The sequence below is a fragment of the Rhea americana genome, unplaced genomic scaffold (genome assembly GCF_003343005.1).
Source record: "Rhea americana isolate MKP2758 unplaced genomic scaffold, rheAme1 scaffold_30, whole genome shotgun sequence".
In the NCBI taxonomy this organism is placed as follows: domain Eukaryota; kingdom Metazoa; phylum Chordata; class Aves; order Rheiformes; family Rheidae; genus Rhea; species Rhea americana.
In genome coordinates, this window is record NW_028186424.1 from 5,922,672 (window position 1) to 5,937,393 (window position 14,722).

Sequence of the window (14,722 nt, forward strand, 5' to 3'; positions counted from 1 at the left end):
CCTAAAGTATGCTGTATCAATTAAACTTACAAAATTGCATCAAAGTCAACCAGAAAAGATTTTAAAATATTTAAATTGCCTTTCTAAAAATCAGGTTTCAGAACAAAATAAAATATTTTCCTTTTGAAAGCTATTTTGTGTTTTATTTCATGAAGAATGCATAGTAGAACATTGTTACAGTGGATAAAATACACAATTTTATAGTTTTATGCTCACAATCACTAAGAACGTATCTACTTGATCTTGGCAGAAGCATCTTTTCTTACTTTCTATATCAGTGAGGCCCTGTATCTATTGCATTGAATCAATCTGACACATGTCATTTGCACYGGAAAACAAGATATATATTTAGGATAATTCACAACTGAGCATGGACATCTCAATAATCCGCTGTGGATCTCCACCTGTTTTATGGTTAATGAGCAGTTCTGAGAAAATGTTTTAACCTTTTTTTCAACATTTAGTTTTAATTGATTTTTAGATAAATTTTAATTCAAATTTAGAGCAAAATCATTTCAGAAATTCAACAGCTTTTATAAAAAAGAAATTCTCATCTCCTGGCCAGACTTGTTAAATTCAACTTCAATTAACTTCTAAATTAATGTTGTTATTTTCTGGTTTTATATTAACATCCAAGTATTTAGTTTACTATTTATTAATCTTACAATCTGCTTAATATATTACATCAGTTGACTCTGCTAGTATGGCCAATGCCAATAGTTCAAAATCATTGGACATTTTTTATTGTTATGCCATGATTCTAAAGAGAATTTTTTCCTTTTACGTATTTTAAATTAAAAGCAGCTCACTTTCTTTTGTAGGATCTGCAGCTGATCTTTGTAAAATGGCTATGGTTGAGATTTTTAACTCTGTTGCCATTTCTCCAACTTTAACAGCCAGGTTAGTGATTTATGACTGTAAAAATGTTTAATTTTAAAATGAAAATTGTTGAAATGAAGGTATTTCTGGTATTTTAAGCAGCCAAGGAAATCCTGTGTATGCCTCTGACTCTTCTAATGAGCAGAGACTTCTGAGATGGCTTTATATATTCAAAGTTAGATCTTTGTGCTAAAATGAACTTTTTTGTAAATCAGTCCTGACATGATGAATTACCCTTGGGGCTATTTAAACTCTGTCAGATCTAGTTCAGTGGTTGTTCAGGATCTTTGAAATCAAGCCCGCTGATCATATCCTTCCTGTATTTTAAGTGTATTGTATAATGGCAATTGAAATTCAATGGGCTGGGAAAAAACAGGAATCAGGAAACCAGTGCTCAAGCAAAATAAATGAAAAATTTTTAATCTTGTGTAGATGGCTTTCCTTTTCTAAAGAAAAGTTAGGTCATCACAATTCTCTTCTGTCGTGACTTTGTGTAGTTGAGTGAGAGATCACAGAGCATTCGCTAGACTCATACACYGCCAGCAGAAATAATGAAATCTAACTTTCATGTGATAAAGCTTGGAATAAATGGTGCAGACAGTCAGTAAGCATCACTATTTGCCATCGTAGAAAGAYACTTTGAACACAAACATGCAGAAAAAGATCTCATCTTTTCTGATTCTGTARTATACAATCAAACAGAACATAAATTTTTGCAAGTGGACTTCAAAGGAGGCAAGCAAAAAAGAAAGAAAGAAGAGGCCATCTAATCTGAATCTGGAATGGGAAATGATTCTTTGGCAGAGATACTGCATGCAGTCAGACAATGATACATCTATACATTAAATACTGAATGAGGTACTGTAATAAATTGCATAGCACATTTTGGACCAGTTTCTGCCCTGATTGAAATTCTTTTTGCTGCCTGGATTGAAAGAAGAGGCCAGAATSTGGCATCCATGGTCTGGTTGAAAATTCCTTTAGCAGGCATAACTTGGAGTTAGATTAGCAATGCAGCAGCTGGCATTTAGGACAAAACAGCCAACAGTCTTTAATGGTGAAATCAGGCTGATGTGATGAGAGGGCAAAGAGCACRTACCCTTCTTCAATTCCTAGCTAGCACAGAGATCCTTAGGTCCAATAACTAGCTGCGTTTTGAAATTTAGAGAAAACCAAAGATTTTTGCAACTAATGCCATCTCTGGGAAAATTTGTGAATGTTTCCTTCTCTCAACAGAAAATATKACTGTGGTTGCTCTCTGTACTCTCTCTTTTAAAGAATTTGTGTCACCAAGTGGTTTTAGAGGTAACAGACAGAAAATATTGATGTTTTACAAGCTGAATTCCCCTGCATTGCAAAAGCATAGGGGAAGTGCTGTACAGGACACAAAAGTATCCTTACCTATGCTTCTTATTCCTACCATAAATATCACAGCTGGAAAACACCAAGACTAAGGGAAATTAAAAGGCAGACTGTTTTAAACCGAGATTTTGAACTGCTGCCAGCCATTAACAACTGGATGGCTTGCTATAGGAAAGCCTTTTCATAGTTACTAGTGGCTCCTTGCTGTAGCATGTAGTAGGTACTGAAGAGCCAGGTTTGTCAGCAGAGCCAAGAGCGTTATATGTTCTGTGGACACTCACCTGAACAGAAGCTGGTTGAGGCGTCTGAAAGCATTGCTGTGGTCGCGTCAGTGCAGTACTGGAGTAGAACTCACATATTTGTGTCTCTACTCAGTCACTGTCTGCCAGGTGACATTCAGTTAGGTTTTTTCAGTGGTCTGTTTCTCAGTTTTTTTATCACTAAAATCGCGGTAATGATCCTAGTGTCCTTTGTAAAGCACTTGAAAAATATTGTTAAAAGGAAGTGTATACAGAATTGGTGCTGTTGTTGTAACAGTGGGAATTCATAGTAGCACTTCCAAAATGAGAAATACAATCAGTCTCCTATTATCATCACATCAGATCATATTCATTTCTAAGATAGCACATTACTATCTTTTCTTGTATCTTCATCTCCTTTTWAGTATTTTTTTTTCCTATTAGAACTTCTAATTTTGGAAACAGGATTTTCACTTTGAACAACATATCAAAGAGAAATATCTTTTATATGTTGAACCCCTTATTTACACTGAGGGATGGTTTCTTGTACAAGACAGCCAGGTAGTGGCTAACAGCTAACATTTTGTGTCATTTCCTTAGNAAAAAAAAAAAAAAAAAAGTAAATTCTAGACATGCTCTTTCAAGCTTTAACATTAGTTCACAGGTGTGTTTACAGCCTTCTTTACTTGCAAAGCTGCATTCATTTTGCATGTATCATAAATTGTTCTAATGTGAGCCACCTCTGACCCAACAGTACATAGCTTCATCTTTTGTGCAACTAATAACCAGTAGATTTTCAGTTACTGTTTGCACATATGATATTGCATCTGTAAATGAGTGAAAGGTAATCAGGTTACATTTTCATGAAGATAATCAGAGAGGCTTCATGAACAAACAGTAAATTCCACCGTGACTGAGCAATAGATGTTCAGACAAGTGGCAACCGCTTTTTTCTCTCTATGTTTGTTCATCTTTTAATTCAAATAACAACCAAGCAATGCATGCTGTTGACAATAAAAAGTCAATCGGATGCTTGGAAATAATTTTAAAGAAGAGGAAAGGCAGCAATAAATGTAATATTTATGATAAGGATCTGATAGTTCTGTGGGTTTGTTACTGGCATCAGTGCTCACGTTTGTGCATTTCACATGACACTGGCAAACCAAAATGACTTCAGACTTCTTCCATATTGTCCAGATCTTTGTTAAGATGCTATTCTGCAGCTGTTGGCCAGATTGCTTACTGAAAGTAAGCTAATGACATAAATTATTCAAGTGCCAGCCTCTACCTGTCTGATGCTATTCACTGAACCTCCACACAATGTTTCCTACAGGCAGGTGATAACAAAGAAGCTTCTGAGGTGTGATCAAGGCATACAGTAGCAGCTGAAGAAAAAATTTATGAGATTTATGAAAGCGTAAAGGTGCTCAGTGAATTCTGATGGACAATTACAGTTATTTTCAATATTTAAAACCTCATGACAGTTGCAGATGCATGGAAACTTGGTATGAAATTAGGATGCTGGCAACTTACAGAAAAACTGCTGCCCATATATATTCCTATCAAAATTATTGTTTTGTAACCTGAAAATAATACAGACGTTATCCAATGTCTTTATGGTGCTACATGGGTGACTCAGCAAGCTTCTAGTCATTAAAGATGATAATRTCCCAACAACATGCAAATTAAATTGAACAGGTCTACAGAAATATTCAGTAATTTGGCATGAACCCAGCAGTTCTCCTTTCTCACCCATTTGTTGTTCCTACAGCACTGGACTTGTGCCACAAACACACAGCTTTACTTCTCAGCACGTCCAGAGCCTAGTTAAAGAAACAGGTTCAGTGACAGGCCCAACATAAGTGAATGATCATACAAGGAGGAGCAACCAGTATGTAAGAGGAAAAGGCACAATCTTTTATTCTTGGTCCTAACTTTTTTTTTTTTTTTTTTTTTTTATATAACAATGGATGCTGAAGGTTTGGTATGTCTCTCTCAAAGAACAAATGCTTTAATCAACCTAATGATTTTCTGAGTTGATGAACTGTAAATGCAGATTGCTTCTGTACAGATAGCTAAATTAGCAAGACAGAACCCTAGTCATGCCAGGAACAAGCTTTGTGTTGGTGGCCGGGATTTCTTTTCCTAACCCAAATCACGAGACAAAATCACACATTGCTCTTTTGTTGGAAGTGGCTTCAGTTTTAGTCACACATGAGAAGAGCCTAGAAGCATTTTCATAAGATGTGTAGGGATTCAAGCATTAGTACTTTATTAAGTGGTGGTAGTTTTTTAGATTCACTTGGAAGGACATAGTAACAACCAACTGTTTGATTATATCATAACTTCAATCAAATGCATTCAGTCAGCTGTTAGTGCTGCTGTTACGTACAATGGTYTTGTTTAGTTCTGAGAGTAAATCTTATATCTCTTTATCTGTTTCTCAAGAAATTAAAGAATTATTTTTACTCATGTTTCTTCTGTAGCAATTATCTGGGATTTTCAARTAAATGTTTATTGTTCTGGTACTCTGCCCATTGTCCCAGCATGTGGTTGCAGATATGCAAAAAGGCCATTCGTCATGTAGCTGATTTTAAAATGTCACCAAGAAAACATAAATTTCACAAGTTAGCTGAATTTTTGTAGTTAAAATATCTTGGCCTCAGTGATTTTTCTTAAGGAAACTGTGAAAGGARTAGCTCAAACTACATTCAGGTAACATCTATGCAGGCATGATATGTAACTATAGCTTTTACAGCATTAAAAATATTCATAGATGCAGCTTCAGGAGAAACTTGAAAAATATACAAAATGTTACAAAATTATCTTAAACTTGTTCTTTTGTTACAYTACAATTTACTAGGCATTATTTCCACTAGGATCTGTGCACTTTTGTGGGGAAATTGTGCATCAGTTAAATAACAAGGAGCACTTGTAGTATCTAAAAATACATATATATAAATACGGAGTGTTAGGGTGGGGAACAGAGATTTCTAAGAAGAATTGGATCCAACGTCCGTCTAGTCCATTATCACTGACTGTGGCCGGTAGCAGATGCTTCAGGAGGAAGGTGTAAGGTATGTAGGGATTGCCTGTTTGTCTGTAAATTTTTACCTTGCTCTGAGATTGTGGGGATGAGTCTAAGTCCTGAAGCATGAGACTTCAAAGTCTTCCCCCCAAATCATTGCAATTATTTTTGTTAATTCTTGAGGTTCATGAAATCCATAGAAATATTTGTTACATGGTTGGCTCCTCTGGCTTTTTCTGGAAATGTGYTTAATTACAGGCTTTGTAAACCAATATTCTTTTTAAATTAAATTTTAAATTGTTAATTTTGAATTTCTCCCATGCTAAAATTAAGTATTATCTTGTTCTTGAGTGACAGGACACAGAGAATAGAAATTCCCTTTCTACTGTTGATTTGTTACTATTGTTTATAGTAACTTTTTTCATATTGTGTTATTTATCTAATTTCAAAATCACCTTAGTAGTTCTATCATTCTTTCTAACCACTTACTGGCTTTTGTGCTCTTTTGGGATTTTTTTTTTTAGTTTATGGTGATATACGAAGTTTATAACTGTGCACTCTTCTAACTGCAGTGCTGCAGTCACCCTGTAAGCATGTAGAGGCTTCAATTTCAAAATGAAAAAATGTGACTTTATTAGTTGGATGCTTATTTTATTTATTAAAATGTGGGATATTGTAGGAAGACAGACAAAGATAGTAATTTGGAATACAAAATCTGTTGCTGTTGTAGGAAAATAGTATTAAATTCAGTAATCAGAGACATAGTGCTATTATAAATAAGAAGAAAACTGTATGTGATAGAAGAGRACTAATTTTTTAGGTATTTCTGAATGGGTTGTTTTGGTGCTAAGTGGTTATTAACACTTTTTAAGAAGTAGTGTGCTTTTAGTCACTTTTTTGTATATATACATGTAGTTTTCATTATATCTATATAAAAATCTTCATTGTTAATATTGTTTTATATTCTTAAGTAAAGTTCTGTAGGATTTTTTAATAATTACCAGAATTTTTACCCAAATAAGTGAGTTATGGTGCATTTCAAGTATTTCCCCCTTTTCAGTTCTTTTAAAAAGATTCCTTGGAATTTAAAAAATATAGTCTTCAGTTATGGTTTAATTCTCAGCGTGTCATTGTATTATAAAGAAATCAGTTTTCATGGAAATTTTATACCAGAGTGCTCTAGTCCAGAATCAGACAGTCTAATGGTAGCATACCTATTTTTTTCTGAAGACATAGAGGTAACTGATAGGAAGCATTAGCACCAGGACATAGGTAAGACTTAAGCTATTTTAATCTGRGCTCCTCAGCTTGGTTCTTAGTCGTAATAAGGTGCCCTTAATTCCTTATTTTTCATGTGAATCAGACCCTATTATTTAAGGCTTCCCACTGTATGAAACCTCATTCTAAATTATTTTCTTTTCAAAGTCTTACAGCACTCGGCTCAATGTAATATATGAGATTCTCTCTGATACGCTTTAAGCAATATACTTAGTACCTTATACCTGTGGTTTAGGCTGTCTTTCATCCTCTTCATTTGTACTGCCTCTGATTAATGAGACCTCCCATGGTAGTTTTGCCTCCGTGATGAGGAAACCCAATAGGGACAGTTATTGCAACTTAGTGGTCTGGAGTTGCCATGTTCTCTGCTTCCAAACTATGGAATTCGTTAGCATACTTTTGGTCACTCTGTAGGTGCTTTTTATTTCATGTTATCTTCCGTGTGGAAAACTAGACAATATTATGTTTGGGATGTGTTGTTAACAGCAGTAAAAATCTCCCTGATGACACAAAAACATACAAAAAGAAAATGTAGAGAGCTGTTCTCGCTGAACAACTTTTAAGTATCCAATGCAGGTAAGTATATTAGGAGCTAGGATCCTTACAAAGCTGGTTCACAGAGTGGGATCTTCCAGATGTCACTTCAGAACATGTTAGTTAGAATCTCCCGTAGTTCCTTGACAAAATGAGGAGCCTAAGTTTCATTARTGTGAGTATTCCTTGGCTAATAACTGCTCGTAACTGTGTTAAAACAGAGCTTCAGACATACACTCTATAACATATCATGCCACAGAATTCTCATTTACAGATAGACAAAAGTTGCTTGCTTTAATGGTAAAGAAATACAATTGCTAGGCAATGATGTGATAGCTGCTGTGTTGAAGTCAGTTCAATAGCATGTTTCTACGCAGCACGTTTCGGGTAGTCGAGGAAGAACTCGCAATTTTGTGCTTTAGAAAACAAAGGTCCAGATCTGGAGTGTGCTGTTTTGCAGTAACATACAAAATCTTAACTTGTTCTTTTATTAGGAAAACAAACTGCCCTGGTCCTATGAAAAATTCTRCTAGAGGCAACGTGGTCTCATAAATAGACATTAGGAAAAAATCTTTTTATGACAATATTTTTTTTGCATATCAAATCACTTGTATGATTATGATACAGTAATGATAACTGAGTGGATCCTTAAAGACCTGAAAATTTGCTAAGTACTTAATTCTTTTTGCAGTGGGTGTCCTATCTTGAGCACAATTCATTCATAGTCTCTTCTGCCACCCCTAGCAGTGGTTTAATCTCTATGTTACTTCATAGTAAACAGGAAGAATCATGAATGTAGTGTTTAACAGAATTAAAAGGATTTTCTTTTTAAAATTCTGTAGTGCAGCACAATAGTTTTACAAGGATATTGTGTGCAGGGTGCACTAAATTGGTATCAAGTTTAAACTGGCAATCACAGAAAAGCTTCAGCGTTTGAAAATGCATGCTGTAGTTACAACCACATTCCRCATCACAGTCTRATGCAGATGCAGGATGTGTTTTTCACTAAAAGAAATAGCATGCACATTGGCTAAAAATAATCCCCAATTTTCAGGCAATCAATAAAATAATTAAGGAAATACTACTGTGTGTATCAAAGATATTCTTATAATCTGTAGAACAAAAAGAATATTGGTCCCTACCTGACCTGTAGTCTTCAGTCTGGTTTACCATAGCAAGAGACAACTGTAGGAGCTTGCTATTTCAAGATTCATAGTGGAGGTGAGTCAAGCTATACAAAAGCATAGATTTTTTTCCATACTTGTTCACTCAAGGTGTGTTATAGATGTGTGTGCACCCACTGGAATGGGGGAAGCTATGAATTTTTAACCCATAGATTACTCTGATTTTTCTTTTATTTGTATAGATGTCACATTGAATGCTCCCTGCTATAGAACAGCACATTGCATGAGAATATTATTACTTTAACGACTCTGCAAAAATGCAGGAGGCCTTTTATTAGGAAAACAAACTGCCCTGGTCCTATGAAAAATTCTGCTAGAGGCAACGTGGTCTCATAAATAGACATTAGGAAAAAATCTTTTTATGACAATATTTTTTTTGCATATCAAATCACTTGTATGATTATGAGGAGGCCTTGAACTAAGCAGAATCTGTGATGTGGACCTAAGAGGGACAAGGAAAAGAGATTTGAGAACATAAAAAAGTCTGACTTGTTAGATGAAAAGGAGGAAATAGTATGTACAATTCCCCTTCTTGGCCTTAAACTGGGACATCATGCTTAGTGTTAATTAAACACTTAGGTACTAATTTTCATTTGAAAATTTAAATGTTTAGAAATCCTGTTTTTTTAGATCTCGTGTCTCTGAGATAAATGACCCCATTTTCTGTGTGAAATGAGGTGCGTGTGTTGCTTAGCAGAACAGAGCTAGAAAGAGAACCAGCCATGCTGGTTTCTAGCTGTGTGTTTTAACAGACACCGAATRTTATCCTGAGCTTCGAAGGAAGATATTTAAGAGTGGGTAGATGCATTATACAGCAATATGTAGTTACTAAACTAACTGTAGGCAATATAACTGCATTGATAGTGTGCTATACCGTCTGATGAACATTGAGAAACAGCGTATTTCAGCCCAGATGGRGAAACAAGGTAATTGTGCTGCTTTCAGTAGATGCACTAGAACATGAAGAGTTGGATCAGGTGTTTTGGACTGTCTAGACAGATATTTTGCCTTCAGTTCACAGTGCTTCCACAGGTTTTCTGACTTGCATCAGGTAGAACTATATGAAAGTATGCATCTCCAGCCCAACCCTGATCCTCCTGAACTCAGTTTTACTTTTAGCATGGTGATGAAGTGGCCGGTTAATCTCATTCCAAGTGTCTTTGAAAATCCAATTCTTTTTCCTCTATTCCTAAATCCTAATGAACTGATGATAAAAAATATAATTTATATTGTAAATTCTTCTAAGAAAGGACTGTTTCTCACTAAATATTGGTGCTCCAATCCCAACTGGAGGCATAACACACTACTCTGATACAAATAATAACCAGWCTATCACATTTTTATTGCACTGATTTAATCAAAGTAATTATTTTCACTTATTCCCTTGATCTGCAGTATATTCAGAGGTTTTAATATTCACAGTTTTTCTGATTTTATCTTTTTGCATGTCATTTGAATGATTATGAGGAATCTCTTGCTTTAATTAATTTACTTACATTGGAAATTATAACTCTTCGTGTAACCATATTGTCTTGCTACAGATGATCTTGGTCTTTTCATCTATTTCTTTTTGTATCCTGTGTCCCAATTTCCTATTAGAAATATGTTAATCTGTTTCACTCTGCTCCTGATTGTGGTGTAAGTGACTAATAATTTAAGGTCTATTATTAGATCTCACCACACTGTTAGTCAATGTCACATTGTAATTTAAAGCTGTGTGAAACTATCTTAGGATATTTTCCCAAAAGCTGTGAAAAGTTATAAGTAGTAACTATACTTATGTTTCAACCATTTCTAAGGAATGATTTACTTGAATAGCTGCTAGGTATTAAGAAAAGCCTAAAGTGGACTTTTAATTGAAATGTTATATATGAATTACAGAGCAATTCAGAAATAGGTGGTAACTACAATGATTAAAGAAGTTATATAATAAACCTTGTAGGAATACAGTCTGATTAGATACGTGGTATTTTTCCTGCCTAARTGAGAACTGGACTCAAAGATTGCATGTATTAGAATATATCATTTCTGGTTTGGACATGATTCAGACAAATACATTTATTATTTCCATTGTAAAGGTACCTTTGCATACAAACCGATAATTTAGGGTACTATTCCTGTAAGCACTGAGCAATTAAGAAACTGTCCATATGTGAGAGACCTATAGATAGAGAATGAATACAGACAAAAAGGAAAGCAGCGCAACGGTATAAATTTGTTGCAGCTCTAAYTGAAGTGCTCTGGTAGATTTACTTGCATGAGTTTTGAGATGTTACTGCTCTCAGCTGTATATTCTGTTCTTCTGATGAAGACAACTGTCCTGACAGTAGAGGCAGCAGATCAGGTTGCACAGACCTACATTTTCATTCTTCAACCTACTTGTTTGTCAGTGTGAGGACACTTTGCACTTAARTGAAAGGCTTCTTTCCTGGAAAGAGCTGGCCAAACCTACAGTAGGTGTTAATAGAAACCAGTGAGCCACACACTGTTACCATTGACCTAGCTTATATTAGTAAAACTGCCCGTTTGTAACCAGATTTATTGCAGCCTCAACCTGAGACAAACAAGCTATATCAATGAACCATATTCTGTCTGTATAAGTTCTTACAAGAGGGCTGGCTTCTTGACAATGAATTACRTTGGTTTTAGGCAATACCTTGTCACATCATCAAATCTGAATGACATTTATAAGTTAGCGCAGTTTGGATTTAAGACCACAGCCCATATGTTTTCAGAATATGTGGAGTGGCAATCATTTTAACTCCACTAACAAAAGCTTCATTTTCTTAGRGTGTTTATTTTCTCTTTGAAGTATTCACTGTGCATGTGACAATACCTAGTTGATGATATTAATGGAAAGTGCTGTTAGAAAATTCATGCATATGTTATCTAAATTCTCTGGAAAAAATATATATTTTTTTAGGTTAATTGCCCAGATTCATGATGAGTTGTTGTTTGAAGTAGAAGATTCTCAAATTCAGGAATTTTCGGGTAAGTACARTCTCCTCTCTCTCACTCCTTTTTTTCCCCATTGCATGATATTTCTGAAAGAATAAATAGTTAATATAACAGCAAGAATGATAGTGCTTCTCAGAAATAAGAAAATATATACTATGCAGATTTTTCTGAAGATTTTCTATCACTGGCTCTGATGTAGACAAAGCATTATCTATGAAACCTCATCCAAATTTAATCAAAATGCTTATTTGTTTTTAATTTTCCTATCAAGATTCTCTTATCCAAWGTGTGAATCCTAAAAAGCTAAATAATAATGCTTTTGCCAAGGTTTCAGAGAGTTTCAGAAGAAAATAAATCAGATTAAAAAGAATGACTTGAAAAATAACTTCCTAAATACTTAAGGGTGGGACATATTATATAYTAAATACTTATATAAAGAAGTACGAAATTCTGAATGTAATTAACTTATTTTACTGCTTTTTGTATTAAGAGAAATTTATGATGGGCCTTTCAAGGCTATGGGTTAGTAAAAGTTCCTGCCTACCTTTTTATCCTCTCATCTGGCTTACTTCCAGACATTATTTCCTAAGCCAGTTTCTCTCTGCATCTGGTACAAATTTAGCTAGAGAAAGAGGGCACATATAAGGCCTTTGAGTCTCTTCTGCAATGAGTAGTAGGGTTATTCCTGTTGGCACTGAGTATTTATTCACTGACTTTGATCTAGTTTGAAGCTGACCAATACCTTTCGCTAAAATAGTCAGCGTAAGGTCACAAATAAGCTAAATGAACCAATACAAGATGCATTTTCCACTATAACCTAAGCATCTAAGTGGAAATTAATTTCTCCCTTCCTGTACTACATTCATTTAAATAGTACAATTTGCTGTATCATCAGTCTCATTTCACCACAGATCCCTCCTGTGAGTATTACTTCATAAAGAGAATGTTAACCCTCCATCTGATCAAAACAAAGGACCTGGAAAATATTTAAGTTCAGTTTATTAGGGGCGATGTAATGAATTGGGTTACTGTATTAACATTTGACCTTCRAATACAAGAGTTCAAATCTGGTTTAAATTAAAAAGCCACAATACAATTTATCAGAGGTTGCTATGTCTAGTTACAAAAGGCCAATGTCTAAAAGTGTCATAGTTTCAGTCTTAGAATGTGTAGTATATTGATCTGAAAGGCAGCATAGAAGATTTTATCTCACATCAATTTGCATTAACTGTAAAGCTAACAACATTATAGCCAAAAGATAAAAGTTATTCATGCTTGCTTATGTGTGTAGAAACTCATAGATTCTACACTCACTGGATCAAATTTTGATTTCTGTTACTAATATAAATTTGTAGCAAATTCAGCAAAATGAATACTTTACCAGTATACCTGAGAAAACCTTTAGCCACTTTGTGACTAACAGTAATAATTTATCTCATTATAAAAGCATGACTAGATTTTTTTTTCTGAAGTTGGAGACAGAAAACTGCATTTATTTTTTTTTAAAGGAAGTTAAACTAATTGCTGTGAATATGAATAATTAACAACAGTAGCTCTAATAGTTGCAGATAACACATATGATATATAATGTGTTTATTTATAAGATTGCACAACTTCTCCGCTGTCTRTATCTTTGCTGATGAGGAGCTCCCAGCTTACTTCCTCTTCAGTTCCTCTTCTTTCAAGGCAGATGGTTGGAAAACAGTTTTTTGTTTGAGGTACTGACAGAAACCCTGGGGACCTTGATAAGACTTCCAAACTCATTTTCAGTGATAATTATAGTTTTAAATGAGACACTGAAGCATTAATACATTTTGTCACTGAATGCAAGATAGTTGCTTAAATCTCTGAAGTATTATCGCCTCCGTTGCCATAGAGTTCCAAGTCTTGCAGGTCAATTCTCTCTTGGAAGAGAAATCAGTGAATGCAGCCAGATTTCTCTGTGTGTAAGAGTGTGTGTGTGTGTGTGTGTGTGTGTACACATGTGCACTTACCTTTTCCACAGAATACCGTAGGCCTGTGTCCTTGTGTGTGGCAAATCCACTTCGAGGGAACCTCAGCTAAATCATCGCTGCTCAAGCCATGATAATCCTTTTCGTGAATCTTTCTATCTCCTGGAATTCTCCAGGTCAAACACTCCAGATACACCTGCTTTGCAGCCACAGTGTAACTATTTAGGGTGCCCCTACATTTATGCAGCACAAACATACCCCTAAGTTCTGCTTCAAAGCTTTTACCATATAAAAGTGATCAGAGTTGCCACCAATCAGAGTTGCTAACTCTAATCAAGTTGCTAACATGACTTTTAGGAAATGAACCTGGGCATCAAACCTCACTTTGCCCACCTAGTTTACAAGAAACTTCAAAAAGAATGAAGTGACCAGCAGCATGCTTTCTCTCAGGGATCAGCAATCTTTTGAAGAAAGTGTCTATTGTATTTTTATTTTCCTAATTAGGGTTTAGRTGCATGCATAGAAATTGCTCAGAAGTTGGTAGATGTCATCTCTCAAAGATGCAAGATAATGCCAATTAGCTGACTGACATCTCAGGGAAGCAGTGACTGCTGTTAAATTTGAACCTTGGTGAGACTCAGAGGTTGGGAATCACTGTTCAAAAAAAAAAAAGCCAATTATCTCCCTGTTGTCCCCAGTCCATGATGTGAAAGCTTTGGTTCACATCACAGGGCAGTCTAAGAGCATTTGACCTAGATTACTTACATATTAAATTGAAGACTCTCTTCTAATGTTTTCCAGTTATTTCAGGAATTGCTAACTGATGTAATAAATTAGATGAGTGAGTTATGTGAGTTTTAAATTGAAAAAGGAGTGTCAGTAGGATGTATGCTCCTAATTCACTTCAGTGCTTTGAAAGTCCATATACAGTGTTAATCCCATTACCCAAAGTTTTTTCTCTCTCTCTTCTTTATTTTTCTAAGTCCTCACTCTTCTATATACTGATATTCTTTAGCTGTCAGCTTTGTTTTTACATATCTGATGAGATTTGGTTCATTCAGAAACTTTAAATTATAAAATGTGCTAATTGCAGATTCCAGCCTGCAGGTCAGTGATCCAGAAATCTCAGTTTTACAATAACACAGCTTGGTAAGGGAAAGACATGAACTTGGAGCTGAGGAGCAATGGTTGGTGGCTTTAATCGACTGCGGTTCAGTGGCATGTTACTCTCGTGCATTCGATGTGATTCAGTAAAGCACTGGCCTAGTATTCGGAATATTTGCATTTTGATTCCGTTCTTGCTTCTGA

General features: G+C 35.1%; 1 protein-coding gene across 1 annotated transcript in view; it reads left to right on the forward strand.

Moving 5' to 3' along the window:
* Positions 1-14,722, forward strand: part of POLN (DNA polymerase nu) — a 97,268-nt gene that overhangs the window by 73,755 nt on the left and 8,791 nt on the right. Inside the window, exons 22-23 of the mRNA XM_085309700.1 lie at positions 822-900; positions 11,428-11,495. Of these exons, the coding sequence (XP_085165826.1) occupies positions 822-900; positions 11,428-11,495 (147 nt within the window). The remainder of the gene's footprint in view (positions 1-821; positions 901-11,427; positions 11,496-14,722) is intronic.